The sequence below is a fragment of the Hemitrygon akajei genome, chromosome 7, assembly GCF_048418815.1.
Source record: "Hemitrygon akajei chromosome 7, sHemAka1.3, whole genome shotgun sequence".
Lineage (NCBI taxonomy): Eukaryota > Metazoa > Chordata > Chondrichthyes > Myliobatiformes > Dasyatidae > Hemitrygon > Hemitrygon akajei.
The window spans coordinates 129,412,468-129,439,975 of NC_133130.1; the positions used below are offsets into that span (position 1 = coordinate 129,412,468).

Here is a 27,508-nt window from a genome sequence, read left to right on the forward strand (position 1 = left end):
CTCCCTGATGGCAGAGGGGAAGAAGCTGTTCCTGAATCATTGAGTGTGTGTCTTCAGGCTCCTGTGACTCCTCCCTGATGGTAACAATGAGAAAAGGGCACGTCCTGGGTGTTGGGGTTCCTTAATGATGGATGCTGCCTTTTTGAGGCATCGCTCCTTGAAGATATCTTGGATGCTGGGGAGGCTAGTGTGTTCACAACTTTTATTTCAACCCTGTGAAGTGGTTCTCCATCAACCCCACCCCATATCAGACGGTGACGCAGCCAGTTGGAAATCAGTCATCTGATGGGTTCCGGTGACGTCATCGTCGAGAATGGCAGCTTAAGTCACAGGCTCCTCCGGAAAAACGCATATTAAGCCCCATTATCCCATCAAATATAATTTTTTTCAAAAAATATTTGAACTGAAAAGAGAGGCAAGAATGGGGAAAAGGAACAGAAATAAAAAAAGCAACACTGCGGAGCCTGCGGCCGAGAGGTGTGCAGCGAGCGGCTCTCCGACCCGACCGCGTGCGAGTGAGGTGGCTACTGGGCCTCATTCAGGCGGAGCGGCGAATATCTTCGAAATCCTGAAAGAAATAATGGAGGTCTAGAAAGATATAAAGCAGCAGCTCCGGGATATTAAGTCAGAGCTCGCCAGCGTCAATCAAAAAATAGTAGTGGCAGAGACTCACATTGAGAAGGTGGAAGATCGCGTTCAAAACGTTGAGCGGATACTGAGCAAGACAATAAAAATAATACATCACCAAGAAGGTAAACTGCTTGACCTGGAGGGAAGATCACGGCAGAAAAATATCAGAATCTACAACGTTCCTGAAGGAGCGGAGGGCTCGTCTATGACAAAGTTTGTCGGAAAGTTACTGCGGGACGCGCTGGATCTTCCCCCGGCTATGAAGCTGGAAGTCGAAAGAGCCAACCGCTCGTTAGTCTCAAAACCTACCCAGGAGAGAAAGCCACGCTCAATAATATTTAAATTCCTTCGGTACAGCACCAAGGCGGAGATTCTACGAAGGGCCTGAGGTAAGAAGAGAATGTTTTTCGACAATAAATTAATATATTTCGACCAAGATTACCCGCACCCGCGGTCCTGCAGAAACGCAAAGAATACTCTGAAGTAAAGCGAGTATTAAAGCAAAATAAGATTAGATTTCAAACTCCATACCCTGCTAAACTTGGAGTATTTTATAACAACGGGATGCGGTTGTACCAGACAGTGGAAGAGGCGACTACAGACATGAAGGCCAGAGGGTTGCCCGTCAGCATGACCAAAACGAAGGAAAGCCTGACTGAGGAATTGTCCCGCTCCGCTTGGGAAATAGTGCGAGAATCGAGAAGGCAGGAGACGGGAGGAGGCCGAGAGAAACATATCAGGAAGAGACCGGGAGTTTCCCAAAGACAGTCCTCACCCCCTTCAGAAGAGCCATAAGGTTTGGCTAACTTTAAAAATGTTGAGAACCTAAACGGAAGCAAAAGTACATGGTGATATACCTATCACGAGAAATACTTATTATAATGTGGATTTTATATTACTTAGTTGTTATTCTTTATTCTCTCACTTACTCCTTTTTCCCCACCAAAATGAGAATATGTGTATGTAATGTGTGTGTGTGTGTGTGTATTATATGATATATATGTACAATGTCTGAAATACATCTTATGGAAATGTTTGTTTGATGATGAACTTCAATAAAAAAAATTACAAAAAAAGAAGTCAGTCACCTTATGTACAGACACTCCTGTGCCTAGCGTCACTTTATAAACATACAATTAATCGATGTATATAAACTATTTTACGTATTTATGTTTGGGCGGAGCTAAAGGTGGTGCCAGAGGTTGACTTCTCCCAGCTCATCAGCGAAACAGTTAAATTCTTCCTATTCTAATGTCTCTATTTTTGTTTCCAGGGTGGCTGGGGTCCTATCGGGAACTTGATCTACAGTAGTTCTGCACAGCAGCTGATCTGCCGCATTTCCGTACGTCCAGGTTCGGCCTGTGTCGGGTGCCTTTGGGGCCTCGTGCAGCCCTGTGGACATGAATACTTGGCGGTGTCACAAACTGAAATGTAGTGGGAGCTGGAACATCCAAGACAGTGAGACGGCTGTCGGAGGGCTCTGCGCTCGGTGATCGATGTCTCTCTCGATAGTGAGGGAGAGTTTGCGGCCGATTCTTGAGCTGGGGAACTCAAAATGAAAAGCAACACTTCAGACTGACTGTAACATTGAAATAGTGACTGTTTCTCTCCCCTCTCACTGAGAAAGGAGCGATATCTGCCTTCCTGCTGTTAGCAGGAGATAGGGAGAGCCTGGGGGATGTCGAGAATGTTGGAATGTCTTTGACGGACTGTAGACATGGTCTCTCTTTGGGGGCTTTGCTGTTGCTGGCACGGTGGGTGGTGGGAGTGCTGATGCTTTATGCCAGAGTAAGTGGGTAGGGTAAGGGAGGGTTAATGCTGCTTGTGTGTGGGAGGGGGCGGGGGCTTTGGGGTTCTTTTGTTTTATCTGTCATTCACTCCTTGGGGGTTTCACAGATGTCTGCAGAGAGTAAGAATTTCAGGTTCTATATTGGATACATTCTCTGATATTAAATCTAACTATTATGCTTTTGAACTATTGTGTTCTTATTATTATTGTGTTCTTTATCCAACTATTTTTTTTCTCATGCATCAGATCGGGACTAACAATTATCTTGTTCTCCTTTACGATCGGGTACTGGAAATGACATCAAAGAATCTTGAATAAGTAAAGCTGAATCTGACAAATTCCACCCTCCCAGGTCCTGATCGTGGTGAAATCCCCTGGGTCACAAGCACAGGGTGGGTGAGTCACTCCTACACTGTTGCCTCGTGCTGATGGTGGTTAAATCCACTGGGTCACAAGCACAGGGTGGGTGGGTCACTCCCACACTGTTGCCTCGTGCTGATCGTGGTTAAATCCCCTGGGTCACAAGCACAGGGTGGGTGGGTCACTCCCACACTGTTGCCTCGTGCTGCAGTCACTCATCAGGTGTCAAAGCCCTCTGAGCAACCGTAAAGGTCTTGAACAGAAAGCAAGAGGTTCAATTAAAAATGCAAATCTCATATCTAAACAGAAACAGAAATAGCCAATCATATTGAGCTGTTGGCTCTGTTAATGCAATTTCAATTTGCAAATGACAAAATTTAATAAAAAGGCAATTTAATTCCAACTGGGTGAGATAGGACAGCCCTAATTAACTGATTACCATTAGAACAACAATTAAGTCTTAATGCTTTTCTGTCAATCAGTAACACAAACATGAATATTTAATTAGCACAAAGCAAATTAAATCTTGGTCATTTAAAAAAAATTAGATTGTTTCAGAATGTGTAGAACAGCTGCTGTGTTTTAAGGAATATGATACAAGTAAGAGAATTCTGTTTCTGGTAACACTCATACATTGTCAACCTATTACTTCTGATCAGTTGTTGAATTAGACTGTTTATATTGTTATTTTTTGCAGTTTAACAATTAATTGCTTGCTTGTATTTTACATACTACTTAAATACATGTAACTGCTTAGCATCTTTCCTATTGGTCACAGTATGTATATGCAGTTGTTCAGTGTGTCCCCTAGTGGTCACAGTGTGTATATGCAGTTATTCAGTGTGTCCCCTAGTGGTCACAGTGTGTATATGCAGTTGTTCAGTGTGTCCCCTAGTGGTGACAGTGTGAATATGCAGTTGTTCAGTGTGTCCCTAGTGGTCACAGTGTGTATATGCAGTTGTTCAGTGTGTCCCCTAGTGGTCACAGTGTGTATATGCAGTTGTTCAGTGTGTCCCCTAGTGGTCACAGTGTGTATATACAGATGTTCAGTGTGTCCCCTAGTGGTCACAGTGTGTATATGCAGTTGTTCAGTGTGTCCCCTAGTGGTCACAGTGTGTATATGCAGTTGTTCAGTGTGTCCCCTAGTGGTCACAGTGTGTATATGCAGTTGTTCAGTGTGTCCCCTAGTGGTCACAGTATGTATATGCAGTTGTTCAGTGTGTCCCTAGTGGTCACAGTGTGGATATGCAGTTGTTCAGTGTGTCCCCTAGTGGTCACAGTGTGGATATGCAGTTGTTCAGTGTGTCCCCTAGTGGTCACAGTGTGTATATGCAGTTGTTCAGTGTGTCCCCTAGTGGTCACAGTGTGGATATGCAGTTGTTCAGTGTGTCCCCTAGTGTTCACAGTGTGTATATGCAGTTGTTCAGTGTGTCCCCTAGTGGTCACAGTGTGTATATGCAGTTGTTCAGTGTGTCCCCTAGTGGTCACAGTGTGTATATGCAGTTGTTCAGTGTGTCCCCTAGTGGTGACAGTGTGTATATGCAGTTGGTCAGTGTGTCCCCTAGTGGTGACAGTATGTATATACAGATGTTCAGTGTGTCCCCTAGTGGTCACAGTGTGTATATGCAGTTGTTCAGTGTGTCCCCTAGTGGTCACAGTGTGTATATGCAGTTGTTCAGTGTGTCCCCTAGTGGTCACAGTGTGGATATGCAGTTGTTCAGTGTGTCCCCTAGTGGTCACAGTATGTATATGCAGTTGTTCAGTGTGTCCCTAGTGGTCACAGTGTGGATATGCAGTTGTTCAGTGTGTCCCTAGTGGTCACAGTGTGTATATGCAGTTGTTCAGTGTGTCCCCTAGTGGTCACAGAGTGTATATGCAGTTGTTCAGTGTGTCCCCTAGTGGTCACAGTGTGTATATACAGATGTTCAGTGTGTCCCCTAGTGGTCACAGTGTGTATATGCAGTTGTTCAGTGTGTCCCCTAGTGGTCACAGTGTGTATATGCAGTTGTTCAGTGTGTCCCCTAGTGGTCACAGTGTGTATATGCAGTTGTTCAGTGTGTCCCCTAGTGGTCACAGTATGTATATGCAGTTGTTCAGTGTGTCCCTAGTGGTCACAGTGTGGATATGCAGTTGTTCAGTGTGTCCCCTAGTGGTCACAGTGTGGATATGCAGTTGTTCAGTGTGTCCCCTAGTGGTCACAGTGTGTATATGCAGTTGTTCAGTGTGTCCCCTAGTGGTCACAGTGTGGATATGCAGTTGTTCAGTGTGTCCCCTAGTGTTCACAGTGTGTATATGCAGTTGTTCAGTGTGTCCCCTAGTGGTCACAGTGTGTATATGCAGTTGGTCAGTGTGTCCCCTAGTGGTCACAGTGTGTATATGCAGTTGTTCAGTGTGTCCCCTAGTGGTGACAGTGTGTATATGCAGTTGGTCAGTGTGTCCCCTAGTGGTGACAGTATGTATATGCAGTTATTCAGTGTGTCCCCTAGTGGTGATAGTGTGTATATGCAGTTGTTCAGTGTGTCCCCTAGTGGTCATAGTGTGTATATGCAGTTGTTCAGTGTGTCCCCTAGTGGTGACAGTGTGGATATGCAGTTGTTCAGTGTGTCCCCTAGTGTTCACAGTGTGTATATGCAGTTGTTCAGTGTGTCCCCTAGTGGTCACAGTGTGTATATGCAGTTGTTCAGTGTGTCCCCTAGTGGTGACAGTGTGTATATGCAGTTGTTCAGTGTGTCCCCTAGTGGTGACAGTATGTATATGCAGTTATTCAGTGTGTCCCCTAGTGGTGACAGTGTGTATATGCAGTTGTTCAGTGTGTCCCCTAGTGGTCATAGTGTGTATATGCAGTTGTTCAGTGTGTCCCCTAGTGGTGACAGTGTGTATATGCAGTTGTTCAGTGTGTCCCCTAGTGGTCACAGTGTGTATATGCAGTTGTTCAGTGTGTCCCCTAGTGGTGACAGTGTGTATATGCAGTTGTTCAGTGTGTCCCCTAGTGGTCACAGTGTGTATATGCAGTTGTTCAGTGTGTCCCCTAGTGGTCACAGTGTGTATATGCAGTTGTTCAGTGTGTCCCCTAGTGGTCACAGTGTGTATATGCAGTTGTTCAGTGTGTCCCCTAGTGGTCACAGTGTGTATATGCAGTTGTTCAGTGTGTCCCCTGGTGGTGACAGTGTGTATATGCAGTTGTTCAGTGTGTCCCCTAGTGGTCACAGTCTGTATATGCAGTTGTTCAGTGTGTCCCCTGGTGGTCACAGTGTGTATATGCAGTTGTTCAGTGTGTCCCCTAGTGGTGACAGTATGTATATGCAGTTGTTCAGTGTGTCCCCTAGTGGTCACAGTGTGTATATGCAGTTGTTCAGTGTGTCCCCTAGTGGTCACAGTGTGTATATGCAGTTGTTCAGTGTGTCCCCTAGTGGTCACAGTATGTATATGCAGTTGTTCAGTGTGTCCCCTAGTGGTCACAGTGTGTATATGCAGTTGTTCAGTGTGTCCCCTAGTGGTGACAGTATGTACAATACAGTGGAAAAGTCTAAGCTGATATATACTGTACTGTATAGCTAGGGTGCCTAAGACTTCTGCTCATTACTGTACTTATCAACATGGAGCAGAGAGCAAGTGTGTAGATCTGGCTGGAGAAGAGGATATTGGGAATGCCGAGGTGGAGCACTGCGGGAAGGGTGTGGACAGCGGTACAGTGCAATACATAAAATTACTACAGTACTGTCAAGGTCTTAGGCACCCCAGTGATGTATATGTGTCTAAGACCTTTACACAGATCTAAAATAATTTTATGTATTGCACTGTACTGCTGCCACCAAAAAGATATATCTATACATATATATTTTCACAGTACTGTGGGTACTGAGATAATACATTTATTTTGGACTTTGAACTTTGGGAGAATTTCATGTAGTTCTGGTTGCTGCACTATAGCAAGAACATGGAGGCTTGAGAAGAGGTTTACTAGGATGTTACTGAGTCCTGACAAAGGGTCTCGGCCCAAAACGTCGACTGTACTTCTCCCTATAGATGCTGCCTGGCCTGCTGTGTTCCACCAGCATTGTGTGTGTGTTGCTAGGATGTCGCCTGGATTAGAGTGTTAGGTGAAAGTAGAGCTGGGACAAGCTTAGGTCTTTTCTCTGCAGCGTTGGAAGCTGATGGGAGAAGTGAGAGAAATTCTGACAGGCTTGGATAGGTTAGACAACTTGTATCTTTCCCCCGGGGAGGAAATGTCAAATAGAGGAAAGCTGTGCTTCAAAGTGAGAGAGGGAAATATAAAGCAGATATGCGAAGCAAGTTTCTTCTTTAACACAGAGAGTGGTCGGTGCCTGGCACGTGTTGGCAAGCGTAAGCAGAGACCACTTAGACCATATGCCAGTGGTTGAGATTTCATTCAATTTGGTATCGTGATAACACAGAGCCGGTGAGCTGCAGGGCCCATTCCCTCACGGCTTTTAAAAAAATATTCTCTGTTCGAAAAAGTTAGTCATCATCCTTGTCCTATAAACATTCCCTTAATCCTTGGACAGTGTCCTGCAGTGTAGAGTTTCCTGACTGGATGCATCATGGAACACCAATGCCCACTGCTTCCTTTTGTGACTTCAAAATATTAAATTAATTCAGAGGAAACACGGGACTCTGAAAATTTGTGTGTAGTTTTGTCTTTTCTTTATCACGTGGTAGCATGGTGACGTATACAATTAACGTACTTTTACATATAATGGATTATTTAAATGACCAGGAAAGCTTGATCAACCATTATATATACAAGATTAGTCAAATAATATTGAAATATTAAATACACAACACCCACGAATGGAAAATCTACAGAAGATGGTGGATACAGCTCTGTCCATCACAGACAAAGCCTTCCCCTCTATTGAATACATCTCCAAGAAAGCAGATTCCACCATCCAGGCCATGCTCTCTCTCACTAACACCTTCAAAAAGGAGGTGGCAGAACCACTGCCAGGTTCAGGAACAATTATTACCCAACCACCAACGGGCTCTTGAACCAGGTGGGTAACTTCACTCACCACAACATGGAGCTGATTCCACACCCTATGGACTCACTTTCAGGGACTCTACAGCTCACATCCTCAATGTTATTTATTTATTTAGTTATTATTTGCTCCATTTTTCTTTTGCACATCGTTTGTTCATCAGTCTTTGTTATTTATCATTGTCATCATTATGTGCCGTGTCGTATGGCGTGGGCGATCATGGTCCATGACCATGGTTGTTCTTGGCAAATCTTCCCACTAAAGTGATTTGCCTCTGTCTTCTTCTGGGCAGTGTCTTTACAAGACGGGTGACCCCAGCCATTATCAATACTCTGCCTGGCGTCAGTGGTCACATGACCAGGACTTGTGATCTGCACCGGCTGCTCAAACGACCGTCCACCACCTGCTCCCCTGGGTTCACGTGACCCTGATCAGGGGGTTAAGCAGGTGCTACACCTTGCCCAAGGGTGACCTGCAGGCTAGTGGAGGGAAGGGGTGCCTTACACCTCCTTTGGTAGAGAGATATCTGCATCACACTACCCTTATTATTTATGGTTTTTTGTAAATTCTATTGCGTTAAGAAAAAAATGAATCTCAAGGTAGTGAATGATGACATATAAGTAGCTTGATATTGAATTTACCTTTGAACTTTGAATATTTGAACTGCAGCCTTTTCATGACCAGATGTTGGGCATCCTAGGGCAGCTATTCTTCACTACATGAGTCAAAGGATCAACTTCTACTCAGCAATTTTGAACATATTGGACATAAAACATCCTCCAAGAGGACCACAACCTTGTCGTAGGGTTTGGAGGCTTGCGTGCCTCAGTGACCCGGAGAGCTGTGTTGGCTGGAGTCAGTGCTTTACGCTTTGGCTGTTGGTAGGGTCACCCACGCCAAACAGGTCAACGTGTGGAGACCAGACTGAGAGTGATCCACTTGGTCCTCTAGGTTCGGGAGTTAAGCTCAGGGCTAACAACCCTGACTGGTAAAACAGAATTGTTGCGGAAACAGCAGTGAAGAATCCTTCTGCATCTGAGTGTGACGGTATTCCTGAGACTCCACCTGAATTCGCATGACTGACGGTAGTGAAAACAGAGCTACCGACATGACGAAGGAAGCCCTGAGCGTGGCCAGAGATGGAGGAGCTTCTCCAAACCCCAGTGGAGTAGCAGGCAGCAAGTAAATACATAGAACCCGATAGTGGAATCGGCCGTTGTTTACTCACCCTCATGCCCAGTTCAATGTTCTCTCCACCGTATATCTCCATCCCAGGGTCGAGGAGACCTATCTCACCAAAATATTCCCGGTCCACCACGAACGAGCAGCCAATCATCGCAGGTGTCCTGCCATGCACAGAAAGAGGGAGACATCAGAATGATTCCGGGCCTGGGTGCACAACCCACAGGTTAGGAGAAAAGGGAATCGAGCACATGCAGGACCGGGGAGGAGCAGAGAACTCTTTCCAAGAGCCAGCACAGAGACAAAGTCGAAGTCCATAAAGCATGAGAGCAGAATTAGGCCATTCGGCCTATCGAGTTTGTTCTGCCATTCGATCATGGCTGATTTATTTTCCCTCTCATCTCAGTTCTCTGCCTTCTCCCTGCAACCTTTGATTTCCTTGTGCTTTGCTGTCTGGTTCTACACTCCTCCATTACTGGAAAGCATCAAGTTTACGATCGTTTGCACCAGTTCATTTCTGCACCGTAACGAGAGAGTAATGGGTGGTGGTGAACTCAAATTCAGAGTTAGGTCTAGAATTAACTCAGACTCAGACTTGAAATCCTCCAAGAGGACCAACACCTTGTCGTAGGGTTTGGAGGCTTGTGTGCCTCAATGATCCGGAGAGCTGTGTTGGCTCTCGCTAGGGTCATCCAGGCCAAACAGGTTACAGGGTAGAGACCAGACTAGGAGTGGTCCAGGTTCGGGGGTTCAGCTCAGGGCTAACAACCCTGACCAATAAAACAAAATTGTTACAGAAACAGCCATGAAAAGTCCTTCTACATTTGCGTGTGATAGTATTCCCGAGTCTCCACCCGGGATTTGCACAACCAACAGGAAACAACTGACACGATGAAGGAAGCCCTGAACACCGCCAGATATGGAGGAGCTTCATTGCCGCCCTAAATGTCAGTGGCATAATCGGTAGTAAGTGGGACTCGAAATAAACAAGCTGTCAGAAACAAAAATCCAAAGATGGGATCACAACTAGAAATGGGACTCCTATGATTGAGCACAGAGTGCTCAGCCGAAGCCTTTAAGGACAGACTTTCCATGAAGGAATGTGTCAGGCAATAATTGTCAGTCTGAGTCTTAAAGGTACAGCGGCAGCTAACCGTACTCGGGGAATTAGAGTGCCAAAACTTGGATGCCTGGTGCTGTTCAGTCGGGTCTGTGACATGCACTGATGTGATGTAAGACTGACTTGTAGCATTATCCCAGGCACATAACATCGTATGACCTGCATTCACAAGGAAAACATAAATTAAACATAAAGACAATGGGCTGAATGGCCTCACTCTGCTATCAGTCCGTCAATCTGAGTGAAGCAACAGACCGAAAGGAATAGGAATCTGATCTCCTATCACCTGTTCTTTCTTGTTACCGTCTGAGCGATTTGTTTGTCTCTTTTGCACGGGGGGAGGGGTTTGATGTTCTGGTTGCATTTGCACGATCTTTTTGCACTGGGGGGGTTGATGTTCTTGTTGTTTGCGTGATTTGTTTGTTGTTTGTGTCACCTCCATCCACCTACCTTCTTACACCATTCCCACTCTCACCCCTCGCCTCGATCCACCTATCACCTCACAGCTTCTTACACCGTTCCCACTCTCACCCCTCGCCTCGATCCACCTATCACCTCATAGCTTCTTACACCATTCCCACTCACATCCCTCACCTCGATCCACCTATCACCTCACAGCTTCTTACACCGTTCCCACTCTCACCCCTCGCCTCGATCCACCTATCACCTCACAGCTTCTTACAACATTCCCACTCTCATCCCTCACCTCGATCCGCCTATCACCTCACAGCTTCTTACACCATTCCCACTCACACCCCTCGCCTCGATCCACCTATCACCTCACAGCTTCTTACAACATACCCACTCACACCCCTCGCCTCGATCCACCTATCACCTCACAGCTTCTTACAACATTCCCACTCACACCCCTCACCTCGATCCACCTATCACCTCACAGCTTCTTACACCGTTCCCACTCACACCCCTCACCTCGATCCACCTATCACCTCACAGCTTCTTACACCGTTCCCACTCACACCCCTCACCTCGATCCACCTATCACCTCACAGCTTCTTACAACATTCCCACTCACACCCCTCGCCTCGATCCACCTATCACCTCACAGCTTCTTACACCGTTCCCACTCACACCCCTCGCTTCGATCCACCTATCACCTCACAGCTTCTTACAACATTCCCACTCACACCCCTCGCCTCGATCCACCTATCACCTCACAGCTTCTCACACCGTTCCCACTCACATCCCTCGCCTCGATCCACCTATCACCTCACAGCTTCTTACACCGTTCCCACTCACACCCCTCGCCTCGATCCACCTATCACCTCACAGCTTCTTACAACATTCCCACTCACACCCCTCGCCTCGATCCACCTATCACCTCACAGCTTCTTACACCGTTCCCACTCACACCCCTCGCTTCGATCCACCTATCACCTCACAGCTTCTTACAACATACCCACTCACACCCCTCGCCTCGATCCACCTATCACCTCACAGCTTCTTACAACATTCCCACTCACACCCCTCGCCTCGATCCACCTATCACCTCACAGCTTCTTACACCATTCCCACTCTCATCACTCACCTCGATCCACCTATCACCTCACAGCTTCTTACACCATTCCCACTCACACCCCTCGCCTCGATCCACCTATCACCTCACAGCTTCTTACAACATTCCCACTCACACCCCTCACCTCGATCCACCTATCACCTCACAGCTTCTTACAACATTCCCACTCACACCCCTCGCCTCGATCCACCTATCACCTCACAGCTTCTCACACCGTTCCCACTCTCACCCCTCTCCTCGATCCACCTATCACCTCACAGCTTCTTACACCGTTCCCACTCTCATCCCTCACCTCGATCCACCTATCACCTCACAGCTTCTTACACCATTCCCACTCACACCCCTCACCTCGATCCACCTATCACCTCACAGCTTCTCACACCGTTCCCACTCTCACCCCTCACCTCGATCCACCTATCACCTCACAGCTTCTTACAACATTCCCACTCTCATCCCTCACCTCGATCCACCTATCACCTCACAGCTTCTTACAACATTCCCACTCTCACCCCTCACCTCGATCCACCTATCACCTCACAGCTTCTTACAACATTCCCACTCTCACCCCTCACCTCGATCCACCTATCACCTCACAGCTTCTTACACCGTTCCCACTCTCATCCCTCACCTCGATCCACCTATCACCTCACAGCTTCTTACAACATTCCCACTCTCACCCCTCACCTCGATCCACCTATCACCTCACAGCTTCTTACACCATTCCCACTCACACCCCACACCTCGATCCACCTATCACCTCACAGCTTCTTACACCGTTCCCACTCTCACCCCTCTCCTCGATCCACCTATCACCTCACAGCTTCTTACACCGTTCCCACTCTCATCCCTCACCTCGATCCACCTATCACCTCACAGCTTCTTACACCATTCCCACTCACACCCCTCACCTCGATCCACCTATCACCTCACAGCTTCTCACACCGTTCCCACTCTCACCCCTCACCTCGATCCACCTATCACCTCACAGCTTCTTACAACATTCCCACTCTCATCCCTCACCTCGATCCACCTATCACCTCACAGCTTCTTACACCATTCCCACTCACACCCCTCACCTCGATCCACCTATCACCTCACAGCTTCTTACACCGTTCCCACTCACACCCCTCACCTCGATCCACCTATCACCTCACAGCTTCTTACACCGTTCCCACTCTCATCCCTCACCTCGATCCACCTATCACCTCACAGCTTCTCACACCGTTCCCACTCTCACCCCTCTCCTCGATCCACCTATCACCTCACAGCTTCTTACACCATTCCCACTCACACCCCTCACCTCGATCCACCTATCACCTCACAGCTTCTTACACCGTTCCCACTCTCACCCCTCACCTCGATCCACCTATCACCTCACAGCTTCTTACACCATTCCCACTCACACCCCTCGCCTCGATCCACCTATCACCTCACAGCTTCTTACACCGTTCCCACTCTCACCCCTCACCTCGATCCACCTATCACCTCACAGCTTCTTACACCGTTCCCACTCACACCCCTCGCCTCGATCCACCTATCACCTCACAGCTTCTTACACCATTCCCACTCACACCCCTCACCTCGATCCACCTATCACCTCACAGCTTCTTACAACATTCCCACTCTCACCCCTCGCCTCGATCCACCTATCACCTCACAGCTTCTTACAACATTCCCACTCTCACCCCTCGCCTCGATCCACCTATCACCTCACAGCTTCTTACAACATTCCCACTCTCACCCCTCGCCTCGATCCACCTATCACCTCACAGCTTCTTACACCGTTCCCACTCTCACCCCTCACCTCGATCCACCTATCACCTCACAGCTTCTCACACCGTTCCCACTCTCACCCCTCACCTCGATCCACCTATCACCTCACAGCTTCTCACACCGTTCCCACTCTCACCCCTCACCTCGATCCACCTATCACCTCACAGCTTCTTACAACATTCCCACTCACACCCCTCGCTTCGATCCACCTATCACCTCACAGCTTCTTACACCATTCCCACTCACACCCCTCGCCTCGATCCACCTATCACCTCACAGCTTCTTACAACATACCCACTCACACCCCTCGCCTCGATCCACCTATCACCTCACAGCTTCTTACACCGTTCCCACTCACACCCCTCACCTCAATCCACCTATCACCTCACAGCTTCTCACACCGTTCCCACTCTCACCCCTCACCTCGATCCACCTATCACCTCACAGCTTCTTACAACATTCCCACTCTCACCCCTCACCTCGATCCACCTATCACCTCACAGCTTCTCACACCGTTCCCACTCTCACCCCTCACCTCGATCCACCTATCACCTCACAGCTTCTTACAACATTCCCACTCTCATCCCTCACCTCGATCCACCTATCACCTCACAGCTTCTTACACCGTTCCCACTCACACCCCTCGCTTCGATCCACCTATCACCTCACAGCTTCTTACACCGTTCCCACTCACACCCCTCACCTCAATCCACCTATCACCTCACAGCTTCTCACACCGTTCCCACTCTCACCCCTCACCTCGATCCACCTATCACCTCACAGCTTCTTACAACATTCCCACTCTCATCCCTCACCTCGATCCACCTATCACCTCACAGCTTCTTACACCATTCCCACTCTCATCCCTCGCCTCGATCCACCTATCACCTCACAGCTTCTTACACCGTTCCCACTCTCATTCCTCACCTCGATCCACCTATCACCTCACAGCTTCTCACAACATTGCCACTCACACCCCTCGCCTCGATCCACCTATCACCTCACAGCTTCTCACACCGTTCCCACTCTCACCCCTCACCTCGATCCACCTATCACCTCACATCTTCTTACACCATTCCCACTCACACCCCTCGCCTCGATCCACCTATCACCTCACAGCTTCTCACACCGTTCCCACTCTCATCCCTCACCTCGATCCACCTATCACCTCACAGCTTCTCACACCGTTCCCACTCTCATCCCTCACCTCGATCCACCTATCACCTCACAGCTTCTCACACCATTCCCACTCTCATCCCTCACCTCGATCCACCTATCACCTCACAGCTTCTCACACCGTTCCCACTCTCATCCCTCACCTCGATCCACCTATCACCTCATAGCTTCTTACAACATTCCCACACTCACCCCTCACCTCGATCCACCTATCACCTCACAGCTTCTTACACCATTCCCACTCACATCCCTCACCTCGATCCACCTATCACCTCACAGCTTCTTACACCATTCCCACTCTCATCCCTCACCTCGATCCACCTATCACCTCCCTCCAGCTCTTGCTCCACCCCTTCCCCTCCCAACCCTTTTTATACTGGCTATCTCCACCTTCCTTCCCGGTCCTGATGAAACACAACACGTCAACTGTCTGTTTTCCTTCCGCAGACGCTGCCTGGCCTGCTGAGTTCCTGCACGTTTCAGCTTCTGCCGCATCTCTTCTGTCGCCAGAAAAACAGCGCTCTCAAGAGCATTAAATTACACAGAGCTTGGAAAATACCGCAGAGAATTCTCATCTCCAAGGGGTTCAGTTAACGACTTGGTCATAGAACATTGAGCAACAGTCAAAGGGGAAAATTCATTTTAAACTGATGTGCGTCGTGTGTTGCAAGACATGAAAAGCCCGAATGAGATGCACGCCAGCAGCTAGTTTTAATTAGGAGGTCGCGGAGATTTGGTACGTGAAGCCCAGGGGTGTACAGTACTGTGCAAAAGTCTTGGTCACGTATATATATAGATATAGATAGATAGATAGATATATATAGATATACTATAGATAGATAGATAGAGTGCCTAAGACTTTTGCACAGTACTGCAGTAATTTTATGTTTTGCACTGTACTGCTGCCACAAAAAAAACAAATTTCATGACATATGTGAGTGATGACAAACCTGATTCTGATCTGGGTCTCTATTGTGGACTGAGAGTGGGAAGGGGGCAGGGAGAGGGGAATCATGGTTGGGAAAAGGGGAAGGGAGAGGGGAGGCAGCGGGAAGCACCAGAGAGACATTCTGTAGTGATCAATACACCAATTGATTAGAATCAAATGATTCCAAGAGCTGGGTGTGTCTGCACCCATGCCATCCCTCCCGGCCCCTGGCACCTGTCCCTCACCCCTCCCTGGCCCTCTCGGCAGCGGGAGAAGCACACAGCGAGGAGGTTACTCGCAGGTTGGCGACACTCATTTAAAAGGAGAGTTCTGCGGGCGTTCGGTGCTATTCTGCCAGCCCAGTCTCCAGTGGGAGCAGTGCAGAGAGGAGGAGATGAAGTACAGAATGGACCGGTGGAGCGGCCATTGCTGGAGTGGGCCAGTGGCGAGAGTGGGAGGGTCAGGCTTTGGCTCTGGGTAAATTGTCCTGGTAAGTTTCTGTTAAGTTTCCCTTTTCTCTTACTGTGGCTACAAAGGTAGTCATAGCCAAAGGGTGGTAGTGGGGACGAGCTCCCACTGCTAAACAAATGCTCTTTATGACGTGCATCTCAAACAGCGTCTGATGACCAAGTCCAACTCCTGGCCTTCACGTGTGGCATAGTTCTTATGCCCGGCGGAGCTGTTCTCACTGACAGGAGAAGGGGCAAAGGCGGGCCACTGGCGCCTTAAATAAAACCAGTTGCTCTGGGCAGATGGGGCTCGTTAACCACGGATGGTAGCTCATCTAGGAGAGGGAAAACTCCAATTTCAAACCTCCACTGCCTTGCGGCTATACCCGCTCATGGGAAAGGCTTTGGGAGTAAGCCCTGTGGAAAAATCCGGGGTCGGAGTCCCGAAGGCGGCTGACTGTTGTACCCAGCATCGGCACGGCAACTCCTGCGATGCTGCTGGCACCAAACTGTATCGACTTTCATCGTTCCTTTGGACCTGTCGTCAGCATGGAGAGGGGGGTCCCACTGCATGGGCAACAGACGGATCTCCGTATCAACTCTGCCCTGGAGAAGCCACTTCAGCTTCGCTTCAGTGACTACCAGAGGCACAGTACCCATGGTCGACCACGGCCGACGGAGGCCACACATCTCTTACTGTGTCAGAGTTACTAAATGTAGTTTAAATGGCCGTTGTGTGTTCTCCATGCATTGTGTCCTGACAGACCTAGAGACCCCCATGTTCATGAAGTCTATCTGAAGACCGTGTTAGGCATCTGCAGCAGCAGCTGGATGACCTTCAGCTTGTATGGGAGAGTGAGGAGATCATCGATCAGAGTTACAGGAGGCAGGTAGCTTACAGAAAGCAACTAAAAGAATCATCCAGAGGGAAAAGATGAAGTATAAAAGCAAGCTAGCAAACAATATCAAGGTGATAGTGTTATGAGTGATGGACAGACCTGATGGACAATGGGGTGCAGAGTTAACCATTCCCCCCACCCCCCGAGAACCATGACCTATTGCTGTTGCTATGCTGCTATTGAGAGAGAGAGATAAAGCCCAGGCAAGAACATCTGCTACAGATAAGAGGGGGAGAGAGACTGTTGATTTACTGTATTATGACTCTTCCTGGATTATTTACTTTCTACTACAAGGACTGTACTTTGCTCGTTAACATTCCCCAGGAGATAGCAGGAGTGGTCTGATTTGATGGACACAGTCATTCAGAGTTGATGGATAGCTGAGACCCGTGAGTGGGGATAAAAGACAAGTCTGGAGAGACACCCTTCAGACACACCAGTGGACACTGATTGAGTGTTGGGAACCCACAGAAAGGTGGGGGCTTCGAAGACCGAACCAGGAGATCAGTCAGTAAAACTCACAATGTTACAGCAGGGCCGGTGGGGACTTGTGTGTGTGTGTCCACTCATGCCAGAGTGACGAGCCCACCACAGAAGAACGGTCTAGCTGAAGACCAGAGGGGTCATAACTGAATGGCCGCAACGACACGACGGATTAAGAAAGCCACAAAAGGTTTGCCTGCCGCAGCTGTAGCTGTTACATCTCACTCGCTCTCTCTCTCTCTCTCTCCAACGATTTCAATACAACAACCATAACTACATCAGCATTTATGAACTGAACTCTATACTTTCCTATGACAATTCATTTACCCCTAGACATCGATAGAGCTTGTTTATTATTGATTATTATTATTCCTACACTTTTAGGTTTATTACTGCTAACTTGTTTTATATGTATATTTGCATTTTTGATATTGTATTGTGTAGTTTACTAATAAACACCTTTAGTTTGGTACCACCAGACTCCAACGGATTCTTCTTTCTCTGCTGGTCTGACACCCAGTTACGGGGTACGTAACAACAGAAAAAGCTTTTTCAACTATATTAAAAACAAAGGAGAGATGAGAGTGGATATAGGACCTCTAGAAAATGAGACCAGAAAAATAACAACAGAGGCCAAGGAGAGGCAGATGAACTAAATGAGTATCTTCACTGTGGAAGACACTAGCAGTATGCCTGATGTAGTTTGTGAAGGAAGAGAAGTGGGTGCAGTTACTATTACAAGAGAGAAGGTGCTCAAAAAGCTGACAGACCTAAAGGTACATAAGTCACCCAAACCAGATGAACTGTACCCTAGGGTTCTGAAGGAGGTAGCGGTAGAGATTGTGGAGGCTTTGTAATGATCTTTCAAAAATCATTGGACACTAGCATGGTTCTGGAGGATTGGAAAATTGAAAATATCACCCCACCCTTCAAGAAAGGAGGAAGGCAACAGAAAAGAAATCGTAGAGCAGTTAGCCTGACCTCAGTGATTGGGAAGATGTTGGAGTCAATTGTTAAGGATGAGGTTATGGAATACTTATTGACACAGGACAAGGTAGGACAAAGTCAGCATGGTTTCCTTAAGGGAAAATCTTGCCTGACGAACCTGTTGTCATCAGGGATGTGATGCTGAGTGTTGTGAAGAGCTTTGGACTGCTTATCTAAGAAAAGATGTGCCGGCATTGGAAAGGATTCACAGGAGGTTCCCAAGGATGATTTCAGGAATGAAAGGCTTATCATATGAGGAACATTTGATGGCTCTGGGTCTGTACTCGCTGGAATTTAGAAGAATGAGAGGGAGATCTCATTGAAACCTTTCAAATGTTGAAAGGCCCAGACAGAGTAGATGTGGAAAGGATGTTTCCCATGGTGGGAGAGTCCAGAACAAGAGGGCAGAACCTCCGGAAAGAGGGGCATCCATTTAAAACAGAGAAGCGGAGAAATTTCTTTAGCCAGAGGGTGATGAATTTGGGGGATTTGTTCCCACAGGCGGCTGTGGAGGCCAAGTCACTGGGCGTATTTAAGGCGGAGATTGATGGCCATGGCATCTAAGGTTATGGGGGAAACGCTGGGACGTGGGGCTGAGGAGGGGATAAAAAAAAGATCAGCTGAGATTGAATGGCAGAGCGGACTCGATGGGCCAGATGGCCTAATTCAGCTCCTATGTCTTATGGCCAGCTCTATGCTGTATCTCTAAATAAATAAATAAGATCTCACAGCACAGTCCCTTTTACTTTTATGACTGTGCTTTGTGCACAATATCAACTGTTGAAGCTTTTGATGTGATTTTAATTTCATTCATGAACAACTCAGGAAAGATATGACTGCACTGGAGAGGGTACAGAGAGAGATTTATGAGGTTATCACCGGCAATGAAAAATCACTACGGCAGGAATGATTAAGTGCTAGCGATTGTTTGCTATGCTACAGTGGAGGCCGAGGAGAGATTTGATTAAGTTAAATTAATTGTTAAATTGGATTGTTATTGTCACATGTGTCGAGGTACAGCGAAAAACCTGTTTTGCATACTGCTCCTACAGATCAATTAATTACGCAGTGTATCGAGGTAGAACAAGGTAAAACAAAAACAGAATGCAGAATAAGGGTTACAGCTTTGCAAACTAATCCTCAGCGAGGGATCAGAGGTGGAGAGAGTGAGCAATTTCAAGTTCCTGGCTGTCAGTATCTCTGAGGACCTAACCTGGTCCCAACATATCGAGTCAGCTACAAAGAAGGCAAAACAGTGGCTATATTTCATTAGAAGTTTGAGGAGATTTGGTTTGTCACCTAAAACACTTGAAAATTTCTGTAGATGTACTGTGGAGAGCGTTCTGACTGGCTGCATCACCGTCTGGTATGGGGGGGTGGAGGGTGGAGGCTACTGCACAGGATTTAAATAAACTGCAGAGAGTTGTAAACTTAGTCAGCTCCATCATGGGCTCTAGCTTTCATGGTATCCCAGACATCTTCAAGGAGCGATGCCTCAAAAAGGGGCATCCATCATTAAGAACCCTCACCACCCAGGACATGCCCTCTTCTCATTGCTACCATCAGGGAGGAGGTACAGGAGTCTGAAGACACACACTCAGTGATTCAGGAACAGCTTCTTCCCCTCTGCCATCAGGGAGGAGGTACAGGAGCCTGAAGACACACACTCAATGATTCAGGAACAGCTTCTTCCCCTCTGCCATCAGGGAGGAGGTACAGGAGCCTGAAGACACACACTCAGCGATTCAGGAACAGCTTCTTCCCCTCTGCCATCAGGGAGGAGGTACAGGAGCCTGAAGACACACACTCAATGATTCAGGAACAGCTTCTTCCCCTCTGCCATCAGGGAGGAGGTACAGGAGCCTGAAGACACACACTCAATGATTCAGAAACAGCTTCTTCCCCTCTGCCATCTGATTTCTGAATGGAACATTGAACCCATGAACACTATCTCACTATTTTTTTATTTCTATTTTTGCACTATTTATTTTAATGTAACCATCATATATATATATATATATATATATATACTGTATATATTACTGTAATACAGCTTATTTCTATATTTATCATGCATTGCATCGTACTTCTCCCACAAAGACAACAAATCTCACAACATACACCGCAGATTCGGATTCTGTTATGGAGAAAGTGTGGTGTGGCCGGGCGATAAGGATGTTCGGAGGCAAACTGAGTGGTCAGCAAGCTGTCTGATCGTACCAGGGGACAGTAGCGGTCACTGAGAATGTGTTTGTGGTCTTCTGCTGCTGTAGCTCACCCACTTCATGGTTCGATGTGTTCTGTGATCAGAGATACTCCTCTGCACACCACTGTTGTAACGTGTGGCTATTTGAGTTACTGTCACCTTCCTGTCAGCCTGAACCGGTCTGGCCATTCTCCTCTGACCTCTCTCTCGTTAACACGCCGTTTTCACCGACAGAACAACCGCTCGCTGGATGTTCATGTTTTTCATACCATTCTCTGCTGTGCTTTGCACAGTACTGTAGTAATTTTATGTATTACACTGTACTGCTGCCACAAAAAAAACAGATTTCATGACGTATGTGTGGTGAACTACATATACCTGTCCGGACACACTCCCCCCGCTGACTGCTCCTGTGGCTCCTCCCATGGACCCCGGTATAAAGGCGAGAGAAACAGAGAGAGAGGGGAGAGAGGGAGGGAGAGAGAGGGGGAGTGTGGTGAACTACATATACCTGTCTGGACACCCCCCCCACCCCCCACCGCTGACTGCTCCTGTGGCTCCTCCCACAGACCCCGGTATAAAGGCGAGAGAAACAGAGAGAGAGGGGAGAGGGAGGGGGAGGGAGGGGGAGTGTGGTGAACTACATATACCTGTCTGGACACCCCCCCTCCCCCCCCCCCCTGCTGACTGCTCCTGTGGCTCCTCCCACAGACCCCCTGCTGACTGCTCCTGTGGCCCCTCCCACAGACCCCCTGCTGACTGCTCCTGTGGCCCCTCCCACAGACCCCCCGCTGACTGCTCCTGTGGCCCCTCCCACAGACCCCCTGCTGACTGCTCCTGTGGCCCCTCCCACAGACCCCCCCGCTGACTCCTCCTGTGGCTCCTCCCACAGACCCCCCGCTGACTGCTCCTGTGGCTCCTCCCACTGACCCCCTGCTGACTGCTCCTGTGGCTCCTCCCACTGACCCCCTGCTGACTCCTCCTGTGGCTCCTCCCACAGACCCTGCTGACAGCTCCTGTGGCCCCTCCCACAGACCCCCTGCTGACTGCTCCTGTGGCTCCTCCCACAGACCCCCTGCTGACTGCTCCTGTGGCTCCTCCCACAGACCCCTGCTGACTGCTCCTGTGGCTCCTCCCACTGACCCCCTGCTGACTCCTCCTGTGGCTCCTCCCACAGACCCTGCTGACAGCTCCTGTGGCCCCTCCCACAGACCCCCTGCTGACTGCTCCTGTGGCTCCTCCCACAGACCCCCTGCTGACTGCTGACTGTGGCTCCTCCCACAGACCCCCTGCTGACAGCTCCTGTGGCCCCTCCCACAGACCCCCTGCTGACTGCTCCTGTGGCTCCTCCCACAGACCCCCTGCTGACTGCTCCTGTGGCTCCTCCCACAGACCCCTGCTGACTGCTCCTGTGGCTCCTCCCACTGACCCCCTGCTGACTCCTCCTGTGGCTCCTCCCACAGACCCTGCTGACAGCTCCTGTGGCCCCTCCCACAGACCCCCTGCTGACTGCTCCTGTGGCTCCTCCCACAGACCCCCTGCTGACAGCTCCTGTGGCCCCTCCCACAGACCCCCTGCTGACTGCTCCTGTGGCTCCTCCCACAGACCCCCTGCTGACTGCTCCTGTGGCTCCTCCCACAGACCCCTGCTGACTGCTCCTGTGGCTCCTCCCACTGACCCCCTGCTGACTCCTCCTGTGGCTCCTCCCACAGACCCTGCTGACAGCTCCTGTGGCCCCTCCCACAGACCCCCTGCTGACTGCTCCTGTGGCTCCTCCCACAGACCCCCGCTGACTCCTCCTGTGGCTCCTCCCACGGACCCCGGTATAAAGGCGAGAGAAACAGAGAGAGAGGGGAGAGGGAGGGAGAGAGAGGGGGAGTGTGGTGAACTACATATACCTGTCTGGACACCCCCCCTCCCCCCCCCGCTGACTGCTCCTGTGGCTCCTCCCACAGACCCCGGTATAAAGGTGAGAGAAACAGAGAGAGAGGGGAGAGGGAGGGAGAGAGAGGGGGAGTGTGGTGAACTACATATACCTGTCTGGACACCCCCCCCCCCTGCTGACTGCTCCTGTGGCCCCTCCCACTGACCCTGGTATAAAGGCAATTGGAGACACAGCCCCTCCCTCAGTCTCCAGGATGCAGTGTGGTGGTCATTTGCTGCTTGTTCTTTCTTCCAGCCAATAAAAGCTGATATCTCGCCTCACGTCTCAGAGAGTTATTGATGGTGCATCAGTATGTGAGTGATGATAAACCTGATTCTGATATGGGACTCTATTGTGGACTGAGAGTGGGAAGGGGGCAGGGAGAGGGGAATCATGGTTGGGAAAAGGGGAAGGGAGAGGGGAGGGAGTGGGAAGCACCAGAGAGACATTCTGTAATGATCAATACACCAATTGTTTGGCATCAAATGACCTTGCCTGGTGTCTTAGGGGTGGGTGTGTCTGCAGTCACGCCACCACCCTCCCCCTCCACTGAAACTCCTTCTCTGCCCCCTGTCCCACACCCCACCAACGGCACCCCGCCCTCAACATTCCCAACATCATTTGATCCCAACAGATTTACTAACTCGCTCCACACGTTGACAGATACAGTACTGTGCAAAAGTCTTCAGCGCTCTATCTATATATGTGTCTAAGACTTTTGCACAATGCTGTATGTCAGTGATAATAAACCTCATTCAGATACCTCGCATAGCTGGGGAGGCAGGGGGACATGCTGAGGTAGGCTAACAGAGCTAATGATGGCGCCAGAGGGTGAAACAGTTTACATACTTCTCTCTAATGCCTCTTTCTTCCTTTTCAAGATGGCCGGGGCCCTGTCAGACTACTGCGCGCTCAAACTGCAGTTCTTCACGATGGCGGGTTCCCGCTGTCGGAGTTCGCTGACTTGCTGCATTTTTGATAGCTCCGGCAGCATCTTCGCGGTGTGGCCCTGATTTCTCACCGGTGATCTGAATCGTCGTGGGGAGTCGGTTCACCGAGACAGCGAGGTCGGCTGTCGGAGCCCTCCGCACACGGCTGATCGCTCGCTCCCTCTCCCTCGGTGGTGAGTGAGAGTCTGCTGCTGATTCTCGAGTCGGGGGCAACTCGAAATAAAGCAGACAGACTGTAACAGGGACGGTTCGTGTCCCCCTCTCGCTGTGGAAGGAGTGATCCCCCTCTCTCCCCTGTTATTGAGAGAGAGCCTGAGGGATGTCACTGTTGGAACCAACAATAATTTTTAATAGACTGTAGACCACGGTCTCTCTCTGGGGCTTTGCTGTTGGCTGGTGGGATTTCTGATGCTTCATGCTGGAATAAGTGGGGGGAGAGGGGCTTTCGGGTTCTAATGTTTTTCTGTCATTCATTCTTTGGGGCTTTTCATCTGTTTGGTGGATGTCCGCGAGCAGCAGGTTGAATACTCTGTACAATCTCTGATATTAAATGGTACCACTGGGTGGTTGAACAGGCACCAGGTGTCGAAGGGTCTGACCCTGTTAGTATTTCTCATCTCTATAAAGGCCAGTTTTTGTTCCTTAGCCCCATGAGCAGTTCTTTCAAAGAACTCAATGCCAGTAGCTTGTCAAAATCCCAGTTCAAAGTCACTCAGATTGATGATGCTCTGTTAAAAAGGCCTGATTATTTCTCCATGCTAATGTGCCGTGACCATTTGTGATATTTGAAGATCACTTAACACACGAGTTCACCAGGTGTCCTTGCCCACAAACATTGCTGTCCTTCCTGTATCCACACACTAGATAATGTTACCCTGTCCGCCCGGCTCATCATCGAAAGGCGATGCTCAGAAGGACGGCGTCCTTCGCTGAGGACCGGATGCTGGAGAGGCTCGTGGTGGAGCCGACTGAGTTTACGACTATCTGTGGCGTATTTCAATCCTGTGCGGTGGTCCCCCACCCCATCTCCGTACCAGAGAGTGGTGCAGCCAGTTCGAACAGTACCTGTGGCACATCTGTAGAAATGTTCAACGTATAAATAAAGCTAATCTTTAAGCCTGTTCATCCAGCTCCTTCCACAGCCAGTCAGCTGTTTGGATGCTCGAGCGCACTGTGGCATTGTCAGAGGCCGTATGTGTCTGCAGACACCAACTGATCTGATGAGAATCTCCAACCTTCCAACACTTCATGGCTTTTACACTTCCCTGGTCGTGTTTATACTCTTCAAAGCCGCTCCCTCAGATAAGCGCCTGAATCCACAAGGCACAGAAAGGGTGGCATGGTAGCACAGAGGTTAGCACAACAGTTTACAGTACAGGCAACCGGGGTTCAATTCTCACTGCTGCCAGTGAGGAGTTTGTACTTTTTCCCTGTGACCACATGGGTTTCCTCCGGGTGCTGTGGCTAATTGATCATTGTAAAATGTCCCGTGATTTGGCCAGCATTAAATCGGGGGACTGCTGGGAAAGCACGGCTCGAAGGGCCTTACTGTAGAAAAAAATAAATACAAAGAAGGTCCCTTTAAATTCTTTTGCTTATGCCCCCGAGATTTTAGTTCCCTTTTGCTGATGGAAAGACTGCATCCGCCTTATCAGTGTGACGGAGAGCTCTCGGTAACACGCTCTGTCCAGTCGCGCATTCACGCACACAAACATCGCCTTGCCATTCTGCCAGCACCATGTTGGGTGTGTGCTCTTCGATATCTTCCCCCACCCCCCGGTATATTCTCACTGTGGTTCCTCTCCGTGCCTTGTGGCAACCTTACCGTTTCTCCAGCGCCTTTGTTTTTACGCGGCTGAGTGGCTATAGCTCATCACTCGACCCAGTGCGGATGGAAAGCGTGCAAGGAGCCGGCCGGATTCGAACCTGGGACCACTGGTCAGCTAGGTACATTCTCATTATGGGTCCTAATCGAGCTGACACACTCGGGGTGGCTTTATGGTGCCTGTCCTGCCAGTCATGGTGAAATATGCCATTTCTTTAATCATGGGGATATGTAAATGTGTATATATTGTTTGCACACTGTACTTAAGGCAGATACTGTTTATTTTGTAATATGATTGCACTGCATTGTGGGGTGCAGCACTCATGTGTAATTTTAAGTTAACTTTGTGGGTAATGGTATGCCCTAGTGCCTAAAAATACAGGGCAGATTGCTCTCGGTAGAGGAGAGAGATTGACACACTGGGCATAATACATTGTAATAATTGTGTTTTCTGGCAAAATATCTGCAATTTGCCTATTGCCACAATAGGTCTAAAGCAGACACAATCTCATTGGCTCTCCACGTGGCCTTGGATTAGGATGCTGTATATTGACTATCCACATAACACCACCATTCCTAAGTCCTGATTAGAAAGCTCCAGAACCTGGGCTTCTGTATCTCGCTCTGCAACTGGATCCTCGACTTCCTAACCAGTAGACCACAATCTGTGTGGATTGGTGATAATCATCCTTGCAGACGATCAACACTGGCACAACACAGGGTTGTGTGCTTAACCCACTGCTCTACTCTCTATACACTCATGACTGTGCCCAGGCACAGGTCAAATACCATCTATACATTTGCTGATGGTACAACCATTGTTGGCAGAATCTCAGATGGAGACGAGAGGGGGTACAGGAGCGAGATATCTCAGCTGGTTGAGTAGTGTCACAGCAACAGCCTTGCACTCAACATCAGGAAGACCAAAAAACTGATTGTCGATTTCAGAAAGGGTAGACCGAGGGAACAAAAACCGATCTTCATAGAGGGGTCAGAGGTGGAGAGAGTGAGCAACTACAAGTTCCTGGGTGTCAATATCTCTGAGGATCTAACCTGGTCACAACACATTGATGCAGCTATAAAGAAGGCGAGACAGCATCTACAGTATATTATGAGTTTGGGGCGATCTGGTTTGTCACCTAAAAGACTCAAAAGCTTCTACAGATGTACCATGAAGAGCATTCTGACAGGCTGCATCACCGTCTGGTATTGGTGGTGTGGAGGGAGGGAGCTACTGCACAGGAACAAAGTATAGAGAGTTGTAAACCTAGTCAGCTCCATCATGGTCTCTAGCCTCCACAGTATCCAGGACACCTTCAAGGAGTGATGCCTCAAAAAGTCAGTGTCCATCATTAAGGACCCCCATCGCCAGGACATGTCCTCTTCTCATTGTTACTGTCTGGGAGGAGGTACAGGAGCCTGAAGACACACACTCAGCGATTCAGGAACAGCTTCTTCCCCTCTGCCATCAGGGAGGGGGTACAGGAGACTGAAGATACACACTCAGCGATTCAGGAACAGCTTCTTCCCCTCTGCCATCAGGGAGGAGGTACAGGAGCCTGAAGACACACACTCAATGATTCAGGAACAGCTTCTTCCCCTCTGCCATCAGGGAGGAGGTACAGGAGCCTGAAGACACACACTCAGCGATTCAGGAACAGCTTCTTCCCCTCTGCCATCAGGGAGGAGGTACAGGAGACTGAAGATACACACTCAGCGATTCAGGAACAGCTTCTTCCCTCCACCATCTGATTTCTGAATGGACATTGAACCCATGAACACTAGCTCACTACTTTATAACTTTATTTCTATTTTTGCACTACTTGTTTAATTTAACTATTTGACACACATGTATAAACTTACTGTAATTCAGTTTTATTTTCTACAGTATATTGTAATTCATTGTACAGCTGCCGCAAAGTTAACAACTTACATGACATATGCCAATGATATTAAACCTGATTCTGATATCTTTTTGTAAATATTTGCAGTTTCCTCTTTGCTGCTTTTGCTAATTTTGGTAAGTTTGAGTTTTTGACACATTGCACAAAAGTGCTGAGAACCCCAGCCATCGGAACCCACGATATAACACGTGTACCCCTCGAGGTTTTATACACCTCTATAAAGTCACCCCTCCTACTCCCCAACAGGTAAAGTCCAAGCCTGTCCAACCTCTCAAGTTAACTCAGGCCCTCGAGTTCTGGCACCATTCTCTACTTTCAAGGACTCTTTACAACTCATGTTCTCAGTATTATTTTATTTGCAGAATTTGTCTTCTTTTGTACATTGGTTG

At 48.7% G+C, this 27,508-nt stretch overlaps 1 protein-coding gene across 1 annotated transcript in view; it reads right to left on the reverse strand.

Moving 5' to 3' along the window:
• galnt9 (polypeptide N-acetylgalactosaminyltransferase 9) overlaps positions 1 to 27,508 on the reverse strand; it is a 249,913-nt gene that overhangs the window by 111,520 nt on the left and 110,885 nt on the right. Inside the window, 1 exon segment of the mRNA XM_073051936.1 lies at positions 9,008 to 9,125. Within this exon segment, the coding sequence (XP_072908037.1) occupies positions 9,008 to 9,125 (118 nt within the window).